The sequence below is a fragment of the Coffea arabica genome, chromosome 7c, assembly GCF_036785885.1.
Source record: "Coffea arabica cultivar ET-39 chromosome 7c, Coffea Arabica ET-39 HiFi, whole genome shotgun sequence".
NCBI classification, from domain to species: Eukaryota; Viridiplantae; Streptophyta; class Magnoliopsida; order Gentianales; family Rubiaceae; genus Coffea; species Coffea arabica.
The window spans coordinates 4,751,489-4,771,146 of NC_092322.1; the positions used below are offsets into that span (position 1 = coordinate 4,751,489).

At 35.8% G+C, this 19,658-nt stretch overlaps 2 protein-coding genes and 1 long non-coding RNA gene across 3 annotated transcripts; 2 read left to right on the forward strand and 1 right to left on the reverse strand.

The window, feature by feature from the left end:
- Positions 1–215: 215 nt before the first annotated feature.
- On the reverse strand, positions 216–3,875 carry LOC113699213 (uncharacterized). The gene is made up of 7 exons (XM_027219411.2): positions 3,593–3,875; positions 3,307–3,450; positions 2,687–2,785; positions 2,085–2,161; positions 1,868–1,976; positions 1,448–1,776; positions 216–517 (listed from the first exon to the last, which is right to left on the reverse strand). The coding sequence occupies exons 1-7, from the start codon at positions 3,660–3,662 to the stop codon at positions 425–427; spliced, it is 921 nt and encodes a 306-aa protein (XP_027075212.1). The 5' UTR covers positions 3,663–3,875; the 3' UTR covers positions 216–424.
- A 2,939-nt stretch (positions 3,876–6,814) lies between these two features.
- LOC113698870 (uncharacterized) lies at positions 6,815–7,409 on the forward strand. Its single transcript, XR_003450312.2, has 2 exons — positions 6,815–6,880; positions 7,201–7,409. It is a non-coding gene; the product is annotated as an uncharacterized lncRNA (long non-coding RNA).
- A 2,334-nt stretch (positions 7,410–9,743) lies between these two features.
- LOC113699169 (casein kinase II subunit alpha) lies at positions 9,744–16,312 on the forward strand. The gene is made up of 10 exons (XM_027219314.2): positions 9,744–10,306; positions 10,462–10,591; positions 11,656–11,850; positions 12,887–13,044; positions 14,259–14,349; positions 14,644–14,709; positions 15,081–15,163; positions 15,251–15,314; positions 15,393–15,461; positions 15,957–16,312. Exons 1-10 carry the CDS (start codon positions 9,876–9,878, stop codon positions 16,011–16,013), a joined length of 1,344 nt encoding a protein of 447 aa, XP_027075115.1. The 5' UTR covers positions 9,744–9,875; the 3' UTR covers positions 16,014–16,312.
- The last annotated feature ends 3,346 nt before the right edge of the window (positions 16,313–19,658 follow it).

Genomic DNA, 19,658 nt, shown 5'->3' on the forward strand with positions numbered 1-19,658 from the left:
CAAAATGCATTGAAAAAACTAAAAAGCAAGATTACAGAATGAAGAAAGAAGTGGAGTACTGTAATCTTAAGTCAAAAAACTTTGAGACTTTTCAACAAATTAAAAGCATTATAGTCCGGATTCCTACTGCTTATTCTCAAGCTAGTTAATGATACAGAAGCATGTTTCACATATAGAGGTTGAAAAGAAGGTCTTCAAACAAGAAACAGCCAGAATTCAAATAGTGACGGAGGAACTTTCATAAAACAAAAAAGAGATCCAATATGACAAGTACATTGTCGTGTTTTTTCCCAGCTTCTCAAAATCATCTCTCTCTCTCTCTCTCTCTCTCTCTCTCTCTCTGTTGATCTAACCCACCCCAGACTATCCTACACAAAATGAAAACTCAAGAGCCCAAACAACAGCAACTTCATTGCATGGTCCATCAATAGTATATAGAAAGTGTCCGATGGTGCTGAAGAGATGGGCATCGTGTACCAACAGACCATAACCAAAGATCCAGTTCCACACTCAAAACCTGAATAAGTAAGAAAAGAAGATATAAGATATAAATAAAAGAACATTAAACCAGAAATACAGGAAAGTTTGAATCGAGAAACACACGAAAATATTAGTCAGGCATAATTAAGTTGAAATACAGGATCATGCTAAGCAAAGAAGCCAATAGTAGAAAAGGAAGCAACAAAAGACAACATGAATTTCACGTGTAAATCGTTGCACTGAATATGTACTTGTAAAATGCTTCTCATTCAGATTGCCGATAGTTTCTTATCTTAGTTGCAAATGCAAATAAAAAATTTGCTGTGCTCAACTGGAACTCACGTAGACCATTAGGCATAAAAATATCAAGTAGAATTTATGCTATTCTGACCATAGGGCGGATGCAAATTACGCAGAATTTTAGATATAGACAGTTCAAGACATGTAGCATGGGCAAAATTGAACAGTACAAGTCAATTGCCATTCCTGGTGATGCTGGGTGCTTGCACAGAACATGAATACTTGATAGTTTAGTCTTACAACCGCTGACCCTGACCCACAATATAAGCATATACTGCTGGTGAAGGGTTCAATAAGGTTAATACAAAGTAGTACACACACACAATACAATGTGGCCATTCTGAGAGCAAAGCTACATGAGGTGAAGCCTCATATACATTTTACAGTTTTGTGAACTATAGATTTCACATGCTTATCAAACTATTGTAGCCTAAACATAAGTCCAGACTTCAGCAATAACAATATATACAGATCGCTTCAAAGGACAAGGCCTTTGGAAGAACTCTGCCACAACTGGTTCAGTGCATAAGTAAAGAAGCAAAAACCAAGTACAATCACAGAATCACTATCCATTTTGTCTTCATCCATACACATTGCACTCAAGCAAATTAAACGTGAAACTAAAGAACAGAGGAAACCATAATAGACAATGACAAGCAAGACGGACCTGCTTTCCACATTTTTTACTTATTAACTCTCTCATTTTCTCCACGGCATAGACAGAGCATGCCCGCAACTCTACTTCCTCCTCAGTGCCTGAGCCAATTTCACTTTGGTTATCAACATTACTAGCTAGAGATGAACTGTATCTCAACACTCCAAGCTGCTGGAGAACTGCTGGGACAATATAATCAGCAAATATGGTTATTGCACCTATGTCATTAAATTCTCCATATCCTTGACCTTTAAATGCACCCCATAAATCTGCAGCAAATATCTGGGCTCTTTTATACAGGAAAACCTGATGACCTTTGTATACAGTGTGGTCACGGAAGCCTAAAACAAGTTCATTTGCATCACATATAACATGTTAGAAAATGGTAAAATTATTCAGCAAAACAGGAATAAAGAACCAGGCAAGTCATACCAGGGAAATTGCGTGTGATGAGTGCCACAAGTTTGACAGCTGATTTTCCACAGGACTCAACAAGTTTTAATGCCTTTCCTTCAAAATTTCTTTCCAACTCTAATCCAACCTAAAAAGCAAGAAAGTAGGTTAAAAAGCTAACGTGGTTTGCTACGTAGAAATGGAACAAACAGAACAGGCCCTCCAACCTGTTTCTATCAAAACTCTGCAACAGTACCTCATGCATTAAGCGCACCCTTTCATCCTCCAAAGGAAGAGGCCTAGGCCATTTCAACATCTTGCGTAGTTCAGGACCTGAAACAATGCTTGAGATGACAATCATTAGCCATCGAAATCTGATTCTTTACGGCCAAGACATACCCGTAGTAGCTTACACTTAGCAACAGTTGGAAATGATGAATGGGAAAAGTGGGAATCTAAAGTGAAAGTTTACAATAAGAGCTTATCCTCCAACAACTTGAGCTAGAAAATCTTCAGAAGTGGATTCGATGATATGCCCCCAGAATGAGTATTTACAGAAAAAGGAAATCTCGAAGTATATCAATATCAGTAACAAAGAGTACAACGTACTAAAATGTGCCAAGATTTTGATTGCAGTCTATAAGTCTCACGAATAAATAATAAAATAATAAAAAAACACAGATTTTAAGAGAAGGCATTATATGGCTCGTACTGGTTTGCAACACAAATTTGAGCGAGTGCTTGACCATCTCTAACAGGTGGGAGACAGAAAGTACAGATACGGAGGTGTTTCACGTTGACCAAATAATATCGAGGAATTCATCCCAAGAGACAAGTCCTTTTAAGGAATTAGGTTACCAGTGTACTTCTGCAGGCGATCAGCATCAAATGCAGTTTTGTCATTCTGAAGAGCTTCCTTCAATCCTGATGCTAAATGCTCATAGCTCATCTCCTTGTCTACATCAAATCGCAACAAAACCCAAAAAGAAAATGTCAGCCATTAATAGGAAGAACTGAACAACCCAAGGTTGTAAAAAGATATACTGGAGTGAGATACAGAAATTTGAAAAAAAGGATAAATAACAATACAAGGTCACAATTATAGGCCTTTTGAATATTTTCTCTCATGTACCGGTTAATATCAGTTAAGGAACCAGTATTTATCTTCTCTTTACTGCAGCAACATTGTTGCTAAAGTGGAATTGATTTGAAAAGGCTTGTGGTGCAAGGGTTCCTTTTGACACCAAAGAAAAGACAAGAAAGGTGGTCTAACTAAATTAACGAGAAATGTCTTCGCACTTATAATCCAGACCTTGAATTAATAAGCTGAGCGCTTAATTTCAAGGTAATTCCACCATTTTAAAAACGGAAGTGCAATTAAAAATTAAATCCTTTTTGTACTTAGTGTTGACAAAAATGTAAGAAAGCTGAATACCAATTTAAACAGAATGAATTCCGTTAAATACAGACGAAGATACCTGGCCAGAAGCAGAAATTTAGAGCATCCAAAACAAACAAGTACTGAACAGTAAGAGGGCCATTGTCAAAATAATGAATCCCTTCAAAATCCCACTCCACTTTTGGTATCGAATCTTTTACAGCTTCCGCAACTCTCTCAATGCCTGCAAGAATATACTTACTCCCATTCATTCACACTCATTTGCACATGCAACACCATAAACACTCAAATTTCAATCATCCCATCAAAATCAAACAAGTGACAGCTATAACCAAAAACCCAAAAATGAAATATCATAAATATGCCTGAGAAGTCGACGGTGACGTGAGAGGAGTGATTGGCGACCCAAGCTGAGCTGGCCCTCACCTCGTCCATAGCAGCCTCCGTGTTCTACGCAATTCCTGGATGTCGTTGAAGATAAAACCCCTAAATGGATTACGAAGATTCTAAGGGAATGCGGACCAAGGCTTGCAGCTCTGGGTAGTTTTGGAGTTTCCCGCTTTCTGTTTGTTTCAGAGTTGTGACTCACAACTTGTGAGGCGTTAGGTCTCGGCCTCTCGGGACTCAGGCTCAGGTTGGCTTGGCTTCGCTTTTCAAAAGGTTGACTTGACTGATAAAAACGCCTGCAATTTCGGAAAAGTATTGGAATAGATTCAATTAACACGTGACGCTCAAATTTGGGAAACGAATTGGTAAATTGGTCATAGATTCAATTAACAATTTAGCACGTGACGGCCCAAAAGCTGTGGGATAACCCATTTAGGTTCTATTGGATATATTTGTAGAACCAACAGCGCTGGGCTGTTTGCCACGACAAAGCTGTGGTAAAGGTCTCTATTGGTTGGAACTTGGAAGGTCAAAGTTTCGATCGTTGCCTCCTATCATTTCATTTGTTATTAAGGTTCGCACCTTGAAATTAAATTCAAATTTAGGATCATTTATATTAGATTTAGAATAGAATCAGTCATTTTAATATATCTATTTCGTTCAATACGAGGAATGTATATCATTAATATAGTTGATGTTAGGTTCATTGATTCTTTCGAAATGGGATATAAGAAATTTTCACCAATTAAATGTATTAGTAAATTTAGTATAACTAATTAATAATTTTTATTAGTAAACATGTATAATTATTAATATAATTGATAATATCAATTATATTACATATACTAATAAACATTATATAATACATATAATTAATAATATCATTATTATAACTTTGTGACTAATTAAATTGAATATTATATATATATTTATACAATTATTATATTATAAATATATAATTATAATTATATATTATATAGAAATATTAATTATAATATATTATATAGAAATATATAATATATTATTATATGCACGTATATATTATAATTATATGCATGTATAATATACATTTATAAATAATATAAGTATATTATTATATAATATTAATAAATTTATAATATATTATATAAATATAATTATATTTAATTAAATAATAATATATATTTATATTATATATTATATATGTGTATATAATAAATATAAATATAAATTATATTTATTATTATAAATATATTATATAATTATACAAATATTATAATTAATATATATTCTATATAATTATATATTAATTTTTTTAAGGGTGGCAGGACGAACCCCGTTTTTAAACTAGAATCAAAGTTGGATTTATCCAAAATCGTCCAGGTTACTAAGGAATTGAGAAATTTCAAAGTTTTAGATATGATTCCAAAATTTCAATTCTGATAGTAGTAATCCAATCAACAATTATGGGATTTATTATAATTCTCCATTCCGAAATCCTCTTACCAAACGCCACATAATATTTGTTTTCTCCAAATTTAAACATATGTATAGTGCAACTATCTAATCCAATGATTGTGAGAACCCTCACTTAAAAATATAAGTTCTTCTAAATTACTTGCATTGCCCTAAGACTAAATAAATTGTAACATTTCCTTGTATTATATGCATTGTCTTTCTATATGAATTGTAACATCTCCTTGAATTGACATCATTTTATTTCACTATATACACTAAGACCAAATACCATTTTAATTGTGTTTGAGACCTTACGTGAAAGTTTAAGGGTGCTAATTAGATATTTGAAGCATTTGGATGGAAGAAACATTTATTTGGCAAAGTTTAATAGAAGGAATGGCTAAGATTGGGCCAAGTGTCTATATCCCAACCACTCAAACACATTGACCAAGGAAAATAGCAATTTAAATCTTTTGGCTCCATTTTTTTTCTTTACTTGGCCGACTTTCTTGAGCTCCAACGAGAGGAGAAAAATTTCATTTTTCTTGCTTAAAACTCTAACTTAGATTTTGAGGAAAACCAAGGAGAAGGAACCTTAGTTAGTTTGAGCAAACTATCTTCAAGGCTTGCTTGTGATTCATTATTGGAAATCTTGCTTTGGTGGACTTTTGGGTGGTTGAAACTTCATTTAAAAAAGGTAAATGATCCTTAAACTCTAACTTTATTGTTTAATATCAAGTGTTTAAGGTATTGATGACAAATTAGAAGTTGATTTGATGTTGTTTGTGGTTAATTCCTTGAACTAAGTAAGTGGAAGTAAGGTTAGATGTATGGCATACGATGTGTTTGAATCTTTGTCTAAACTTTGTTTGCGATTTTTCTTGATGTATTAGTATGTTATGAACCCTCCTAAAGTTAGAAATAACTCTTGAAATGTTGTTTAACTTAAAAATAATGAAATGATGAAATTTGGTGGTGAATGTGAACTTGGGACTGTTCTTTTTTCCTCGCTGTTGGCCGGCCATGAATTGGAGGTTTTTTCTTAATCTTTGTTACTTATTGAACCTTAATTAAACTTAAGAAATTTGGCTAAATATTGGTTTAACCTTGTGTGTGAGTTGAGGTGAAATTGAGCAAGTAAATTGGTTGATTGGCAAGGTAGCGGACTATTTTGTTCTTCCTCGTTGGCCGGACTGCCTTGATTCATTTTATCATTGTGTGTGTTGAATTTTAAGTTTAAATGATGCTATACAACTTTAGCTGTTGTATATTAACTTTAGGAAATTGAATTTGATGAATTTGAGCCAAAATGAATGAGGTTAGGAATGAGGAATAGGCCGATTTTATCAAAGCCTTGATCTGATCAGAACAGGAAAATCAGTCAACTTCCTCGGACTTCTGGTATTGATAGGAGAGGAACTAGAGTTTACATTTTATACCGTTGGAAAGCCCTTTGAGTCTAGTTTCCAACGTCATCAACGGTACTCGATTTTGATTTTTCTACAATGAGATATGACCATTTTTTCGAGACTGCGAGCGTGTGATTGTTACACCCGAGAAAATTTTTTGAATTTGAATAAGATTTTCCTTTTATTCAACTTTCTTGCACTTGTCACATTCATTTTCTTATGATTTTTTTCTACATTTTTTGTCTAACTTACATGGTAAATTGAGTCAATTAACGGACCACTTGGTCACTTAATAAACTTACGTTTGGGTTGAAAAATGAATCTAGAATATTAACGACTTTTACTTGTTACCTTAGGATTGGGAAACGAAAGTGAGGGTAACCACGGGACTTGACAGACAAACTCTACATTTCTTAACAGGTGAGTGTTTCACTGCATGTTACCTGTCTATGTGAGATATCTGAATATTTTGTTTGTGATTGTTTGATCTAAACATTGATTTGACAAACTCAAGGTGAGCGTGTACTCTATCACACTCGAGTTCTTTCGATTCTATTGAGACTCTGTATATTAATAATTTAAGATGTGTTTTCTCTATATTTGACTATACATCGTTTGGGTGATATCCACACTGTATTTATTTGTTTATATTACGCCTCTAATTGGGTATATGCCTATATATTTATTTGAAATTTCATTGAGTTTTAGCTCACCCCACTCCCTTTTGTTTTCCTTAATAGGTCTGTGATGGAACTGTTGTCAAGAACTTGCGTAGTCTTAAATTTTATGTTGAACTTGTATTTTGAGTTGTAATTTTTTTGTTTATAAGACTTTATCTTTGAGTTTTATAAGTTTGAATTTGTAAGTTGGGCACTTATTATGTAAATTAAGTTTAAAATTGTAAGTTTGACATTTAATTCTATATTATAAGTTTAAGAAGTTGGTGTGACGATTATATTTTCATTATGGTTTGTAACATTTACTTCGAAGATATTTAGTTAGTTTTCTTGGGTTGCTGGTTCATTAGTTGACTAAGTCCCGACGAGAGTTTGACAGGCAGTTCGCCTTGAGAGGAGGTGGGACTGTCACAATAATGATTCAGTTTCAACTGGTTCTTCCTAACCCAATTAGCTCCTCCCTTATATAGGTTAGTTTAGAGGTAGAAGTAGTGCTAAATGTCATATATATGTATATATATTTCCACACACACATTAGACTTGCATATCTTTGTATCTTTTCCATGTAGTGTAAAAATACCATTCAATTACAATATTATTATTACTATTTAAGTGTAAGTTGAGGGTTATCACTTCACTCCCTCCCTATATCACATATCTCATCCTTCATTTCCATTATATGTTAATTATTTTAAATCTAAGCTCTCCTTCTCATTTTTCTTTCTTAGTAAATAGAACATCTTCCTTCCATGGGAATTAGAACAATCCTTTCCTTTGTTTGTTTTTTTTTTTGTGTTTTTTAATAAAAAGTCTCTCGTAAGGTTTGGTTTGATAGTAAGGGTTTATTTTCTCTTAGAGATTTCTAATGATATTTTTTTTTATTTTATAGAGATTTTTTAATCTCAACACCTACCACTCCCAATGCTTTGGTTCTTAATCTTTTGGAAAACTAACTTAATTATCTACCACTTTTGTGCATCACATAGTGATTCTATTCTGCAACTTTCAAAGATTAACATTTGCTCCTTGCATAGCTTTCAAAAGGTAGCATTTTAGATCAAGGTCACGCTGTCCGAGCAATTGACGTTAAAAGACAAACAGGCAATTATTATATTTGGAGAATGCAGTAACTAATTAATTGACCATATCACAATCAATTTCGTATGGATGAGTTGGCCACCACATATATTATGGTTGTGAGAGGTAAAAAATTCAAACCGTACCTCTTATCAATGTATCATTATATGTGACTTTTTTTAAATTCATCACAATATGGTGCACCCGTATGATTTTATGTAAAAAAAAAAAAGAGAAGTACCTGGATTCCTTGGTCACTTCTTGAGGTAAAAAGGTTCCGTCATCATGTCATCCAAATATGGAATCGAAGTCATTTTCCGCTTCACGGTTTTCCGGTTGGAATAGAAATTGTCACCATCAAGAATCATATCCACGTTCCAATCCCTTACAAAAGCAAAATAATGACTTAAATGAGTACTAAACACATTAAGCCGTCAACACTTTCGTTCGTTATATAGCATATTGTTTTGGTCATTATCTTTTTTGGCTAAGATATGAAATGATCCTGTGTTATTATGTTGACGTTACTATGGCTAGCATATTGTTATGCTCATTATCTTCTTTGGCTAAGATATGAAATGATCCTGTGTTATGTTGACGTTACTATAGCTCCATTTTGGGTGGTTGTATTATTAGAACAATTTTAATATAATATTTTCTGATAAATGTATTTGCAAGATTTTTTTTTTTTAAAAAAAAGTGATTGAAAAGTTCTATCACGATTTATACTATAGGGACAATATTACACTTGATGCAAAAAAAAAAAAAAAGAACTATACAACAAAAATTCCAAAGGGTTGAAATTGAATGATCGGGTACTATCATTCAAACAGCGGGTGGAAGTAGCCTCCTTAGGTGAGTTCCACCTGAGTTCGATCCTGAGCAGCAACCTAGTTGTTATCTTTTTCAGCATCGGTCGGGCCTTATCTTTTTCAGCATCGGTCGGGCCCGCTCTGCTGGAGCACTATGGGATTAGTCGGGTGTAGATCCGAATACCCACAGTGATGAAAAAAAAAAGAAGAGGGTACTATCATGAGACATGTGGGTGTCTATTGAATTGGAAAATACCCACCAAATGACAAGAAATGTGACAAATAAGAAGCAGTAAAATTTACCGGAGGGCAACAGCAAAGGCGTTGCTAATGACTACATCATTAATTAATGCGAAAAAATTGGACAAGGTCGTTAATTAGTTAATAGTAATAATAATCATTCTAGCCTTGCCCTTGCGCCTTGAAGTGAGTGATGATCCTACATGCGCAACATTGATGATGATAGCAGTAAATCTTCATAATGGGGACTCCTAACTCCTAAAGCTGCATTGCATTGATGAATTGAAGAAGAAGGTGAAAAGGGCAGTGAGGTGAGTAAGGACTAAAATGGCAACCGGGGCGGGCTCGGGTAGATGAACGTCTGCACGACGTCGTTTCCAATCAACAGCAAAGTGAAAACGGAAAGAAAAGAAGAGAAAAGAAAGTGACAAAGGAAAAGATGGGATAAGAAGGGAAAAGGAAAAAAAAAATACGAAAAGGAAAGAAAGGGTTTGTCGGAGAGGGCGGGGGGGATTCCCTATCCCTATTTCCACTTGATTGATTTGGATGCTGGTGATTGTGCTGCCGCTGCTGGGCATAAAGAAGTCTCCCCGTTAATTCTTCCGTTTGATGGCCGTAAGGCCTTGTTGCCAATTCATCGTCTCCATCGCTCGTCACCATCATCCTCATATTCAAACCGGCCCCCTTTTCTCTTCCTCTTTGATTCTCCCTACTCCAACCAAGACCTTCCCAACCGTCATCCTTCGCCGTTTATCTTCCCGGTCCCCATTCTCTCTTATTCATCAACAGCAAAAGCAGAAACCCTCGCCAACTTGTCCTCCACCTCCACCCCAATCACCGCCGCTCACACATTCTCCCAAGCTTACGCCTGCGTCTACTCGCCTCCGGCCGTCGCTATCACCATCCGAAACCATGTCGCAGAAGATCGGAAAGTCTGTCCGCCGCCCTGGCGCCGCCTCCAAGGCCCGGGTTTATACTGATATTAATGTGATCCGCCCTAAGGAGTACTGGGATTATGAGTCCCTCACTGTTCAATGGGGGTAATTGATTGTATTGAAGTGACAAATATTGCTCCATCATTTTTATGGGCAAATTGGGTGACAATTAATGAATTTCTTGGATTATTTTCGTCACGTTTTTTTATTTACCTTTTTTTGTTTTAATTGATTATGGGCTTTTTTTTGTTGGGTGATAGGGAGCAGGATGATTATGAGGTGGTAAGGAAGGTGGGGAGAGGAAAATACAGTGAGGTTTTCGAAGGAGTTCACACTACCAACAATGAGAAATGCATTATCAAAATCCTTAAGCCTGTTAAAAAGAAAAAGGTCAATTTTTTGTTCTCTTCTTTCTTTGTGAAGTATTATTTGGTGCATCTCCTGATTGCCCTCTTAACGAATTTAAGGTTCCAATCTCTTGTCTTTCTTTGAGAATTACGTCTTAAATTCCTTGTAATGCGTAAGCCTCCTGTAATTGGTTGTTTTTGGTCAGTATTTGGGCTTTTAGTCTCTCATAGTGCATGGTTAGAAAAGGTTGGGACGTCTTTGTTTAGATAAAATGAAAGGCAAACAGAAGAGAGGTGCCTGGAAGGATCCTGTGTTGTGTATGTGGATATTATTGATGGGGATAAGAAATGAAATTTGAGGTTTAAAGTAAACTATTCAAAATTTTAGTGTATTCGCATTTTCGAATGGAAACAAAGGGAAGGGAAATCCTGTTAATGGATATTTTATGAATGCCTGAAGTATCCTTGTATGTTTTCTTTTTCCTTCTTAGTCTCTATTAGTTCTGTAAAATGGAGCATAGTATGGGATTCCCCTCATTTATCTGAAAGAGGAAAAGCTGGCATAAGTAATTTGATTGCAAGCAAACTCGTGTATTGGTAGCTGAATACATGTAAAGTGATTTTGTAGTCATTCTACTATAGCATTTTAATGAATTAGAAAATTTTCTAGAAAATCATGTTCTTATTAATATTCATAGTCAAAATTGTCCTTTCTCACAATTGCCTACTTGTTAGAGGAGCACATGGAGAGAACTTTCCTCGCTCACTTACTTTGAATGCATAGATTTTGCCACTACTGGCAGCAGAGCTTCGGTTAAAATTCTTCGTCTAATGCTTTTAGCAATCTAATTTACCTCCTAGCATATCCCAAAGAAGCTCACTGAAATTTTTTACTACTAACTTGGAAATTACTATTTTTTGTTTTATCTTATAATTGTATTGAGGGTATTGTGCAGTTTCGAGGAAAACTATATTTGCTAAGGTAGTAGCATGATATATTTAGCATGGATAATCTGACTGAATTTTCCGAGTATCTGAACAAGTACTCATTTGTGTTCTTTAATTTATGTCCTTTTGTAAAACTTACTTATATGTCATGCATTGCAGATCAAGAGGGAGATTAAGATTCTGCAGAATCTTTGTGGTGGGCCAAATATTGTAAAGTTGCTTGATATTGTTAGGGATCAGCAGTCAAAGACTCCGAGTCTTATATTTGAATATGTGAACAACACAGATTTTAAAGTGCTCTATCCCACACTATCAGACTTTGATATCCGCTATTACATTTATGAACTTTTGAAGGCAAGCCTCTTGTTCTCTCTCTTTAATTAATGTAGAGGAAGACCTTTGCTTTTAGTGTCAAAAGGTTGCAAGTAAACTGCTGATTATTTTAGGTTGACTACCTTGATCATTTAATTTGTCTAGGTGGTTGTTGATTTGCATTGGGATATTGTTGAGACTTATCATAAGTGCTGCCAAGAGCTTTCCAAAACTCTACTTGTGAATTGTGATGTATGCTTGAATACTTGTTTTTGAAGATCATTGCTCCTGACATTCTTTCTTGACCTGTATCTCATAATACAATGACTGATAGGAATAGTAATGGCTGGCATGCTGATCTTTTGTCACTGCAACTGGAGTTAAAAGTAATTTTTGATCATATCTTTCTCAACAAGGGAGCCTCACTACAATAGGACATGGTGTCAGAAAATTTATGTTTCTTTGAGTGACTGACATATTTCTGAGCCAACCTGCCTTGTGGGGCACGGGCAAAGGGGGTCGGTGGAAGGTTGCTGCTGAATGCTGATTAAACTGATATCAGTAGAAAAAAAAATTGAAAGTGGTGTCTTCTAAGTAATCATGAATTGTCTTTTATTTTGTTTCCTGAAAGTCCAATAAGAGATTTTGGTGATCAACTAGAAGAATAGGTTGATGAAGAAGAGTCTCTCTCTGTAATATTCAGGGGTTGTTATTCAGTAAGATTGCAAACTGACTTTGTTGGTACAATAAGATTCTCCAGGTAAGAGCTGCATATGTACCTTTGTTATAAAAAAATTTCAGTGGCACTGGTATAAAATTTACTTCCTTGAGCCTGGTAAATGAGCCTCACCATTGGCTATGAGCATTGAGGAAGGTTAGGTGTCAAAATGCTGAGTTTTTGATCAATTAGATTATGACTTTTTTGACATTTGATTTGATTTTCTTATGTGCGCTGGAATCTTTTAATCTCTTTATTTTCCTTTGACATCATTTTCCAGTTCCTATTGAGTTACCAACATATAAAGATGTCATCTTTCAGAATCCTAATTTTGAGGTTTTCTTTCCCTTTTATGTGCAGGCATTAGATTATTGCCATTCTCAAGGCATCATGCATCGTGATGTGAAGCCCCATAATGTCATGATTGATCATGAGCAGCGTAAACTTCGTCTTATAGACTGGGGACTTGCAGAATTCTATCATCCTGGAAAAGAATACAACGTTCGTGTAGCCTCTAGGTTTGCCTCCTTCCAATTGTTGTGGTTAGATTGCGTATGATGCTAGTAATGTGTTTTCTTATGTACTTTTTTTAATCTAGATTTAGGATGTCTGTTGTGGATTCTTGGTGTAGTATTGTGTTGCATTGGCTATCAAATATGCATGAAAGAAGTTTTGGAGGATGAAATGCTTTCTTATTAGGGCCTCAGATGCTGATTGCCAAATGATGAAATAAAAAGAATGATAGCAATTGCCATCCAGAGTTTTTTGGTATTCACCTTCCTAATTGAGGTTGCTTTTAATTCTCATAGAAATCTCCAGTACATTACAGAATCATAGTCCAAAGCCATGATATTTTGAGTTTTTCCTGAAACTTGGAGGGTTATGCTAGTAGTTTACTTAAAGTAATGGAGCCTACCCTTTTTTTAAGGAAGGACACGGATGTCTAAAAGAATTCTGTTAGACTTTTATGGCACATTCAATTGCAGAATTACTGATGAGAAGTAACTCTTATGCTCATGCATAAGGGAAGTAACAAAAGAGATGAGAAATGATATGATTCATTTCGAGACAAGTTAAAAAAAAAAAGGAATCAACTTGTACAGTTCTGACTTTTTACTGGATTCATTATTGAGCAGATGGAATTGAAGTTCAAGCCCAATAGGTTGGAGTGGGGAAATGACCTTTTTATCCATTCAGAAGTCTAGAAGAAGTAAATTTGAAAAGTTTGAATGGCTTTGAACTGAAAATTGACATGATATTTGTTAAACTTAAGCTCAAATTAGAGCGGGATGGGTTGCACCTTTGGACTGAAAATTGACATGATGTTTGTTAACCTAAAGCCCAAGTTAGAGCGGGATGGTTTGCGAGTTTGGTATGGTGTATTGAGTACTCTGGTTGGAGTGCACCTAAAACTCTGTTTTTTAATTTTTTTCATTCAGTATAGCTGAAGTTTTGTTTCTTGTTCCTGGTGGTATTGATAGCGGATCAAAATAATGATTTTATTGGTATTGGATGCCATAGATAAGGCTTCTCTATTTCTTCTAGAGACCTGTGGCTTAAACTCTGGAGCATTTGGTGCCTGCTTACAACTTTAATTAGAAGTTCAAGAGCCATTTTAAAATATAATCTTTTTGGAGAGTGGTTTTATCATTTTGCTTGTAATCCCCACCTTGAAAGTACTCATTTTCATCTGCATTAAGCTTACTTAATTATTTTACCGTTTACTTTGCAGATACTTTAAAGGGCCTGAACTTCTTGTTGATTTGCAAGACTATGATTACTCACTGGACTTGTGGAGTCTTGGCTGTATGTTTGCCGGAATGGTAATCAACCATTTTCTTCTTTGCAATCTGCTTGGTTTTAAATTTTTCTTATCTTCATTTCTTTGATGAATGTTTGATATGATTGTCCTGCAAATACACATACCCATTTTTTGTTTGTTTTCATTTTCATGTACCTGAATTTTGAGTGTCACCTTGCTCATACAATAAACAGAATTGGGATAAGTTGATTATATCTGGATGATTTCCTACTGTTATATGTTGGTGGCAGACTAGATTAATAATGTGGACTTGTCTCTTTTACTTGATGCTTATTTTGATGGCTTGTGCTGGCAGATATTCCGGAAGGAGCCTTTCTTTTATGGGCATGACAATTATGATCAATTGGTCAAGATTGCTAAGGTAAGTAGAATAGTATTCATTCAGAAAATACTACCGTGAGGATACACCATCAATCATGAATGTGTTAAAGAGTAGCATAACTGATATTTGGGTTGGCTATCCATCTGGTTATTACTTTGGGCATGATGTGGCTAAGTATACTTGAACTTGTTTATGTTGGTGAACTATATTTATCAATGGTGTTTAGTTTAAATACTTGTGAACCATATTTGTCAATGGTGATGGCCATGGAAATCTAATTAGCATTAATTTGCATTTGCTTTCATTGACATGCATCATGGGCAAGTTATAGCTTGCCATTTAATTCTGGAGTGGAATAATTTGGATGATCACGTTTGAGTGATAATATTTTAGTTTTTCATGGATGATAGGTGTTGGGGACTGATGAGTTAAATGCTTATCTGAACAAGTATCGCTTGGAACTAGACCCACAACTAGCTACACTTGTTGGGAGGTTAATGCAAAAACCTCAATGTTGACTAACTCTCGTATATTTCATTCTCAGTTTATGTATAAGAATCTGGTCATTCTTGTTATACAGGCATAGCAGGAAACCATGGATGAAGTTCGTTAATTCTGATAATCAACATTTAGCCGTGCCTGAGGTAGGAGACATAGTCTTACTTGTGAAGAGCCAAATTAGACTTGATTCTTGCTGATTCCGTATGTATTCTGTTTTCAAGGCAATTGACTTTGTTGACAAGTTGCTGCGGTATGACCATCAAGAACGGCCTACTGCAAAAGAAGCGATGGTAAAATTCTTTAACCCTCCTTTATAGGTCAAGAAGCAACTTTTGATTTATTTTGTTATTTGGTTGTCTCTCTGTTTAGGAAAATGCCAGATTTTTGTCAAATTACATTGACAGTAATGTCTGGTATTGACAGGCCCAATGCCAGTGCTTTCTTAATCTTCTTTTCCGAACTCTTTCCTTTTGACTAGGGAACTTATTTTCAACTATGAGTTGGGAAGAATACTTTGTTTTAAGGATCAGGGTTTTCTTTGGTTCATAGGAGACCACGTATATTAAATTTAGCAGGAGAACCACAGACCTTTGTGTAGTTGTTATATGCTTTGTTATGAGCTGCAAAGTTTCAGAGTTCTGATACATTAAAGTGCCCTCTCTCCTAGTCTGGTTAAGGCTACATATACTCAGTGGCAAGACCCTCAGCCTCTGGGTTTAGTGGCGCATGTTTAATTATTAGAAAGTTTTGTGAGTTGTTTTGTAATACTGGAGCTTTTTCTGCAGGCCCATCCTTACTTCTACCCTGTAAGAAATGCGGAAAGTAGCAGAACTCGAACATAAAATCAGATTCAGATTCAGCAATCTCATTTTTTTCCTGTACCATTTGTAACATTTCTGAATTACTTTTCTAGAATTTGTTTGAGTTGCCATTGCTTTTGAAGTCTCTGTTCACTTTTATTCACCTTTGAGCGTCCTAGTTCTCAAGCAAAAGTTTAAACCTTCAATCCTCCTGAATTAGTTTCAGGCAGCACTAATTCCTTCAGCTGCCCCATGTCTACTTGCAGTTTGTAGCGAAGTTTTGTATATGGAATATCATATAACAACTGCTTTGAAATATTTTAATGAGGATTTGTGGGCAATGTTCCGATTGTTTTTCTTTATTGTGGTAGAATTGAATGTTGTTTCGTGCCACATTGATATTGGGGAGAGAAGCGGCGAATAGTGATTTTGCTGGACTTGCCTTGCATTGCATAGTTAGCCAAAATGCTAGAATGCTCGACGAAATATAAAAATGGATTCACAGATTCTTGCTTGTTGTTCAGTGGAAGGGGAATGCTTGTAGTATTTATGGTATGTCTCGGTGAGAGCGGTGGTGTTTAGATCAGGGTGTTTTTTTTGTCTGGTATGCCTAATGGTTCAGCTCTTGTGCTTGCTCTTGCTTGTATAAATTACTCGACAGAATATCAACGATTTTGCAACGCAGTCCTCCTGCCGAGATTTGTCATGTCAACAGCTTAAACCTACCTATGAAAGGGTTGGGTTGAAAGAAATAGTAGTTCAAATACTTGTAGGTGACTGCTATATACTTATACATGATATACACGATTTTTGTCCCCATTTTGGAGAAGAGAGTGAGAAGTGGGGAAGGATAGGAGGTGATGAAAATGGAAAGGGAAAATGGGTTTTAGCCTTTAGGCATTTATGGGAGGTGATTGCTGGGTCTACGAGGAAAGGTTGATGTTGTGTCAGTAGTAGTAGGTCTTTGACATGGAACCAGTGAAATCTGGGTTTGGCAGCTTCCTTCCAAACAAGGGAGATAGGCTTTAGCCTTTAGGCTGGCAGCAGCGATTCAGCTGTGCTGTGGGGGGACGGAATCCCCTCCTCTCTAGTCCTTGGCTGATGGTAGCAGCTTTTTACATTGTCCCCGGCTCCATCCACCAAGATTGCGTGGGTTGTGATCTTATCCGGGCCTTGGGTAGTGCTCCTAAACCCTTTATCTGGTCACCCTCTTTTTCTTCCTGTGTCCATTGCCTATTGTAGCATAAACTCTGTTGGTATTTTTTTACCCAAAAAAAAAAAACACACACACACACACACACTGTTAGTATATTTTGGGGAAGGCGACAAATGATATGAATTACCATGCTTTCTATCTAACAAACTGTGACAAAAAAAAAGAGAAAAAGAAAAACAAGAATTAAATGAATGACACGCATCAAAGCTTACACCTGCTGCACTTGTCATGCTGGCTTTCGGCTGCTTTATCTTTCTAAATTAACGAGAACATTAACATCCCAACTAATTACCCTCTTTCTCGTTCGATAAGCATTACATAAATTATTACATGTTCGAAAAACAAACTAGAAGAATAACAGTAGTATAAAGTACTTGGTAAGGGTGTCAATCGGACTCTATGTGTCAGGTTTTGTCAAGTTTGGGGCCTTCGAGCTTCTAGAATTTTTGGCTCGGACCTAGGTTAGAAAACTTAGGCTCAACTCATTGTTTAATATGGGTTTCGGCCTCATATTAGGCTCAACCTAAGTTTATAATTATCTACATAATTATAACTTATTAACGTTATAATATGTATACTTATAATATTATATATATCATTTATTTAATATGTAAACGTGTGTGTGTATATAAAAGAGACTAGACCTTAATCGGGTTTGAATCTAGCAAGACCCAAATTCGACTCATATTTAACTGGGACGTATTATTTAGACTCAAACTCTATTCGATCCTATTTACCATAAAGCTCATTGGGCTTTTTGCGGGGCAAATGGATCGAATTTAAACTAATCCGGCCCCATTAATGTATTGGTGGCATCAGTTAATGTAGGTTAATGACTCGACTTCCAAGTACTATAGTCATTATCCAAAATAGATAGTAACATAGAGTCATCATCAAACAATGGGGGTAATTATCGTAAAAAAGAGACTGGAGTTTGACCACGATGAAGTCCTCAGACTCGGGCCCTCTCACGATCGCAGTCTTCTACTGTGGAAGAGGTAGCTGTAACTTTCAACGTCTTAAACAAATATTTTAGCTGAAGGGGATGGTTGCTTCGAGATAATGCTGGATGCTGACACAAAAAGAAAACTTCTTGTCACACAGTTCACAAAAATTTTTTAAAAAAAAAAATACAAGGTTTAGAATCGTTACTCTTGATTTAATTTATAATAGAGTGTTTTATTATATGTTTTTGGGGATCTCAGTACCAGAATTTTTCGGCGAATAATTTAAGGAATTTTTTGTGAGTAACGTCAACTTTGCTTGCCTCTTAACAGAATTGAGGCAAGCAATACGGCATTATCTTTGTCTATGGCATCGGTCGTCATTTCTGTTTTTGCCACCGATTTGTTACAAACTGCTACCATTCTTAAAGTACCAAGAAATGACAAGAAGAACAAACTGCTGCTGACCTTTTCATACATACTTTGCGGAAAAATTAATCGTACAAAACAACATTCCAACAGTTCAAATGACTCTGTTGAGGTTGCAGTTTTTGTTCCACCAGAAATGGGATAATTTCTGCATTTGTGCCTATCTGGTGCTTGACTTACAATGGGATTATTGAAAACAAGCTGATCACTTCTAAATAATTATATAAAGAATGGTTCCTTTAGAGGAGTGGGTTGGATGATAATGTGTGCAGAAGCTTCTGTACTGGTACTGCGTGAAGACGACCTGAGTGTTCATGGATGTGCCCAGTTTGGTGGAGTGGAAGAGAAATAGGAATAGGATATGGTCTTTTTCATTGGGCAACTCACTGATGTTGGCCAAACACGTTAGAGACAAAGATGCCAACATTATTGCGGGTTCCGGAATTCTTTTATTTGCAAAGCATCCGTTGCATCATACTATGATTTAATCACACAATATAATATCAGCGCTACCTGTATTCTCTGGAAACGTTCTGCAAGGTTGGTATTTAATATTTATTAACACATCACACGTCACTTTGCATGAGCTGCTGAGGGGGAAAAAAGAAAAAAAAAAAAAATCATGAGGGCGTCGAGCCTCAACCAAAAAGCACATTATTGATTGTTAAGGTCAAACTGGTGGCTAAGGTCGGACAAGGGCCTCAATAGTCAATAGTTGTTGGATTCAATCTGTCCCTAACATACAATTGCTGAAGGTCAACATTAACACATTCCCGCGTTCTTTTGTACTGAGTTCGCACTTTGGACTTTGAAGCTTGACTGGACATTGCACAAACAAACCTGCAACTAATTTTTCAGACCAAAACCGAACCAATGACCGACCATATGAGAGAGAGACAGCTCTACCTCCAAAATGATGGATTGGTATTTTCTCACGCCATTTTTGTAACCCGCACAAATGCGCCAGATAATTTCCAAGAAAATCTCCTCTACCGACCATCTTTTTTGAACTGGAACATTCATGATGGATTTTCGGGTAGGCGCATCTTCTTCAAGCCTGAATTTGAAAAGAAGGGAGTATTTATTTTCTGCTAGAAT

Bases quoted from the DNA above. Each gene is read 5' to 3' on its own strand.
- LOC113699213 (XM_027219411.2), bottom strand. From the start codon at position 3,662: ATGGACGAGGTGAGGGCCAGCTCAGCTTGGGTCGCCAATCACTCCTCT. The intron at 2,162-2,686 runs GTAACCTAATTC...GCATTGTTTCAG, and splicing joins TCGCCTGCAGAAGTACACTG to GTCCTGAACTACGCAAGATG. The intron at 1,777-1,867 runs GTATGACTTGCC...AACTTGTTTTAG, and splicing joins CATCACACGCAATTTCCCTG to GCTTCCGTGACCACACTGTA.
- LOC113699169 (XM_027219314.2), top strand. From the start codon at position 9,876: ATGGCCGTAAGGCCTTGTTGCCAATTCATCGTCTCCATCGCTCGTCAC. The intron at 10,307-10,461 runs GTAATTGATTGT...GTTGGGTGATAG, and splicing joins TCCCTCACTGTTCAATGGGG to GGAGCAGGATGATTATGAGG. The intron at 15,315-15,392 runs GTAGGAGACATA...TCTGTTTTCAAG, and splicing joins AACATTTAGCCGTGCCTGAG to GCAATTGACTTTGTTGACAA.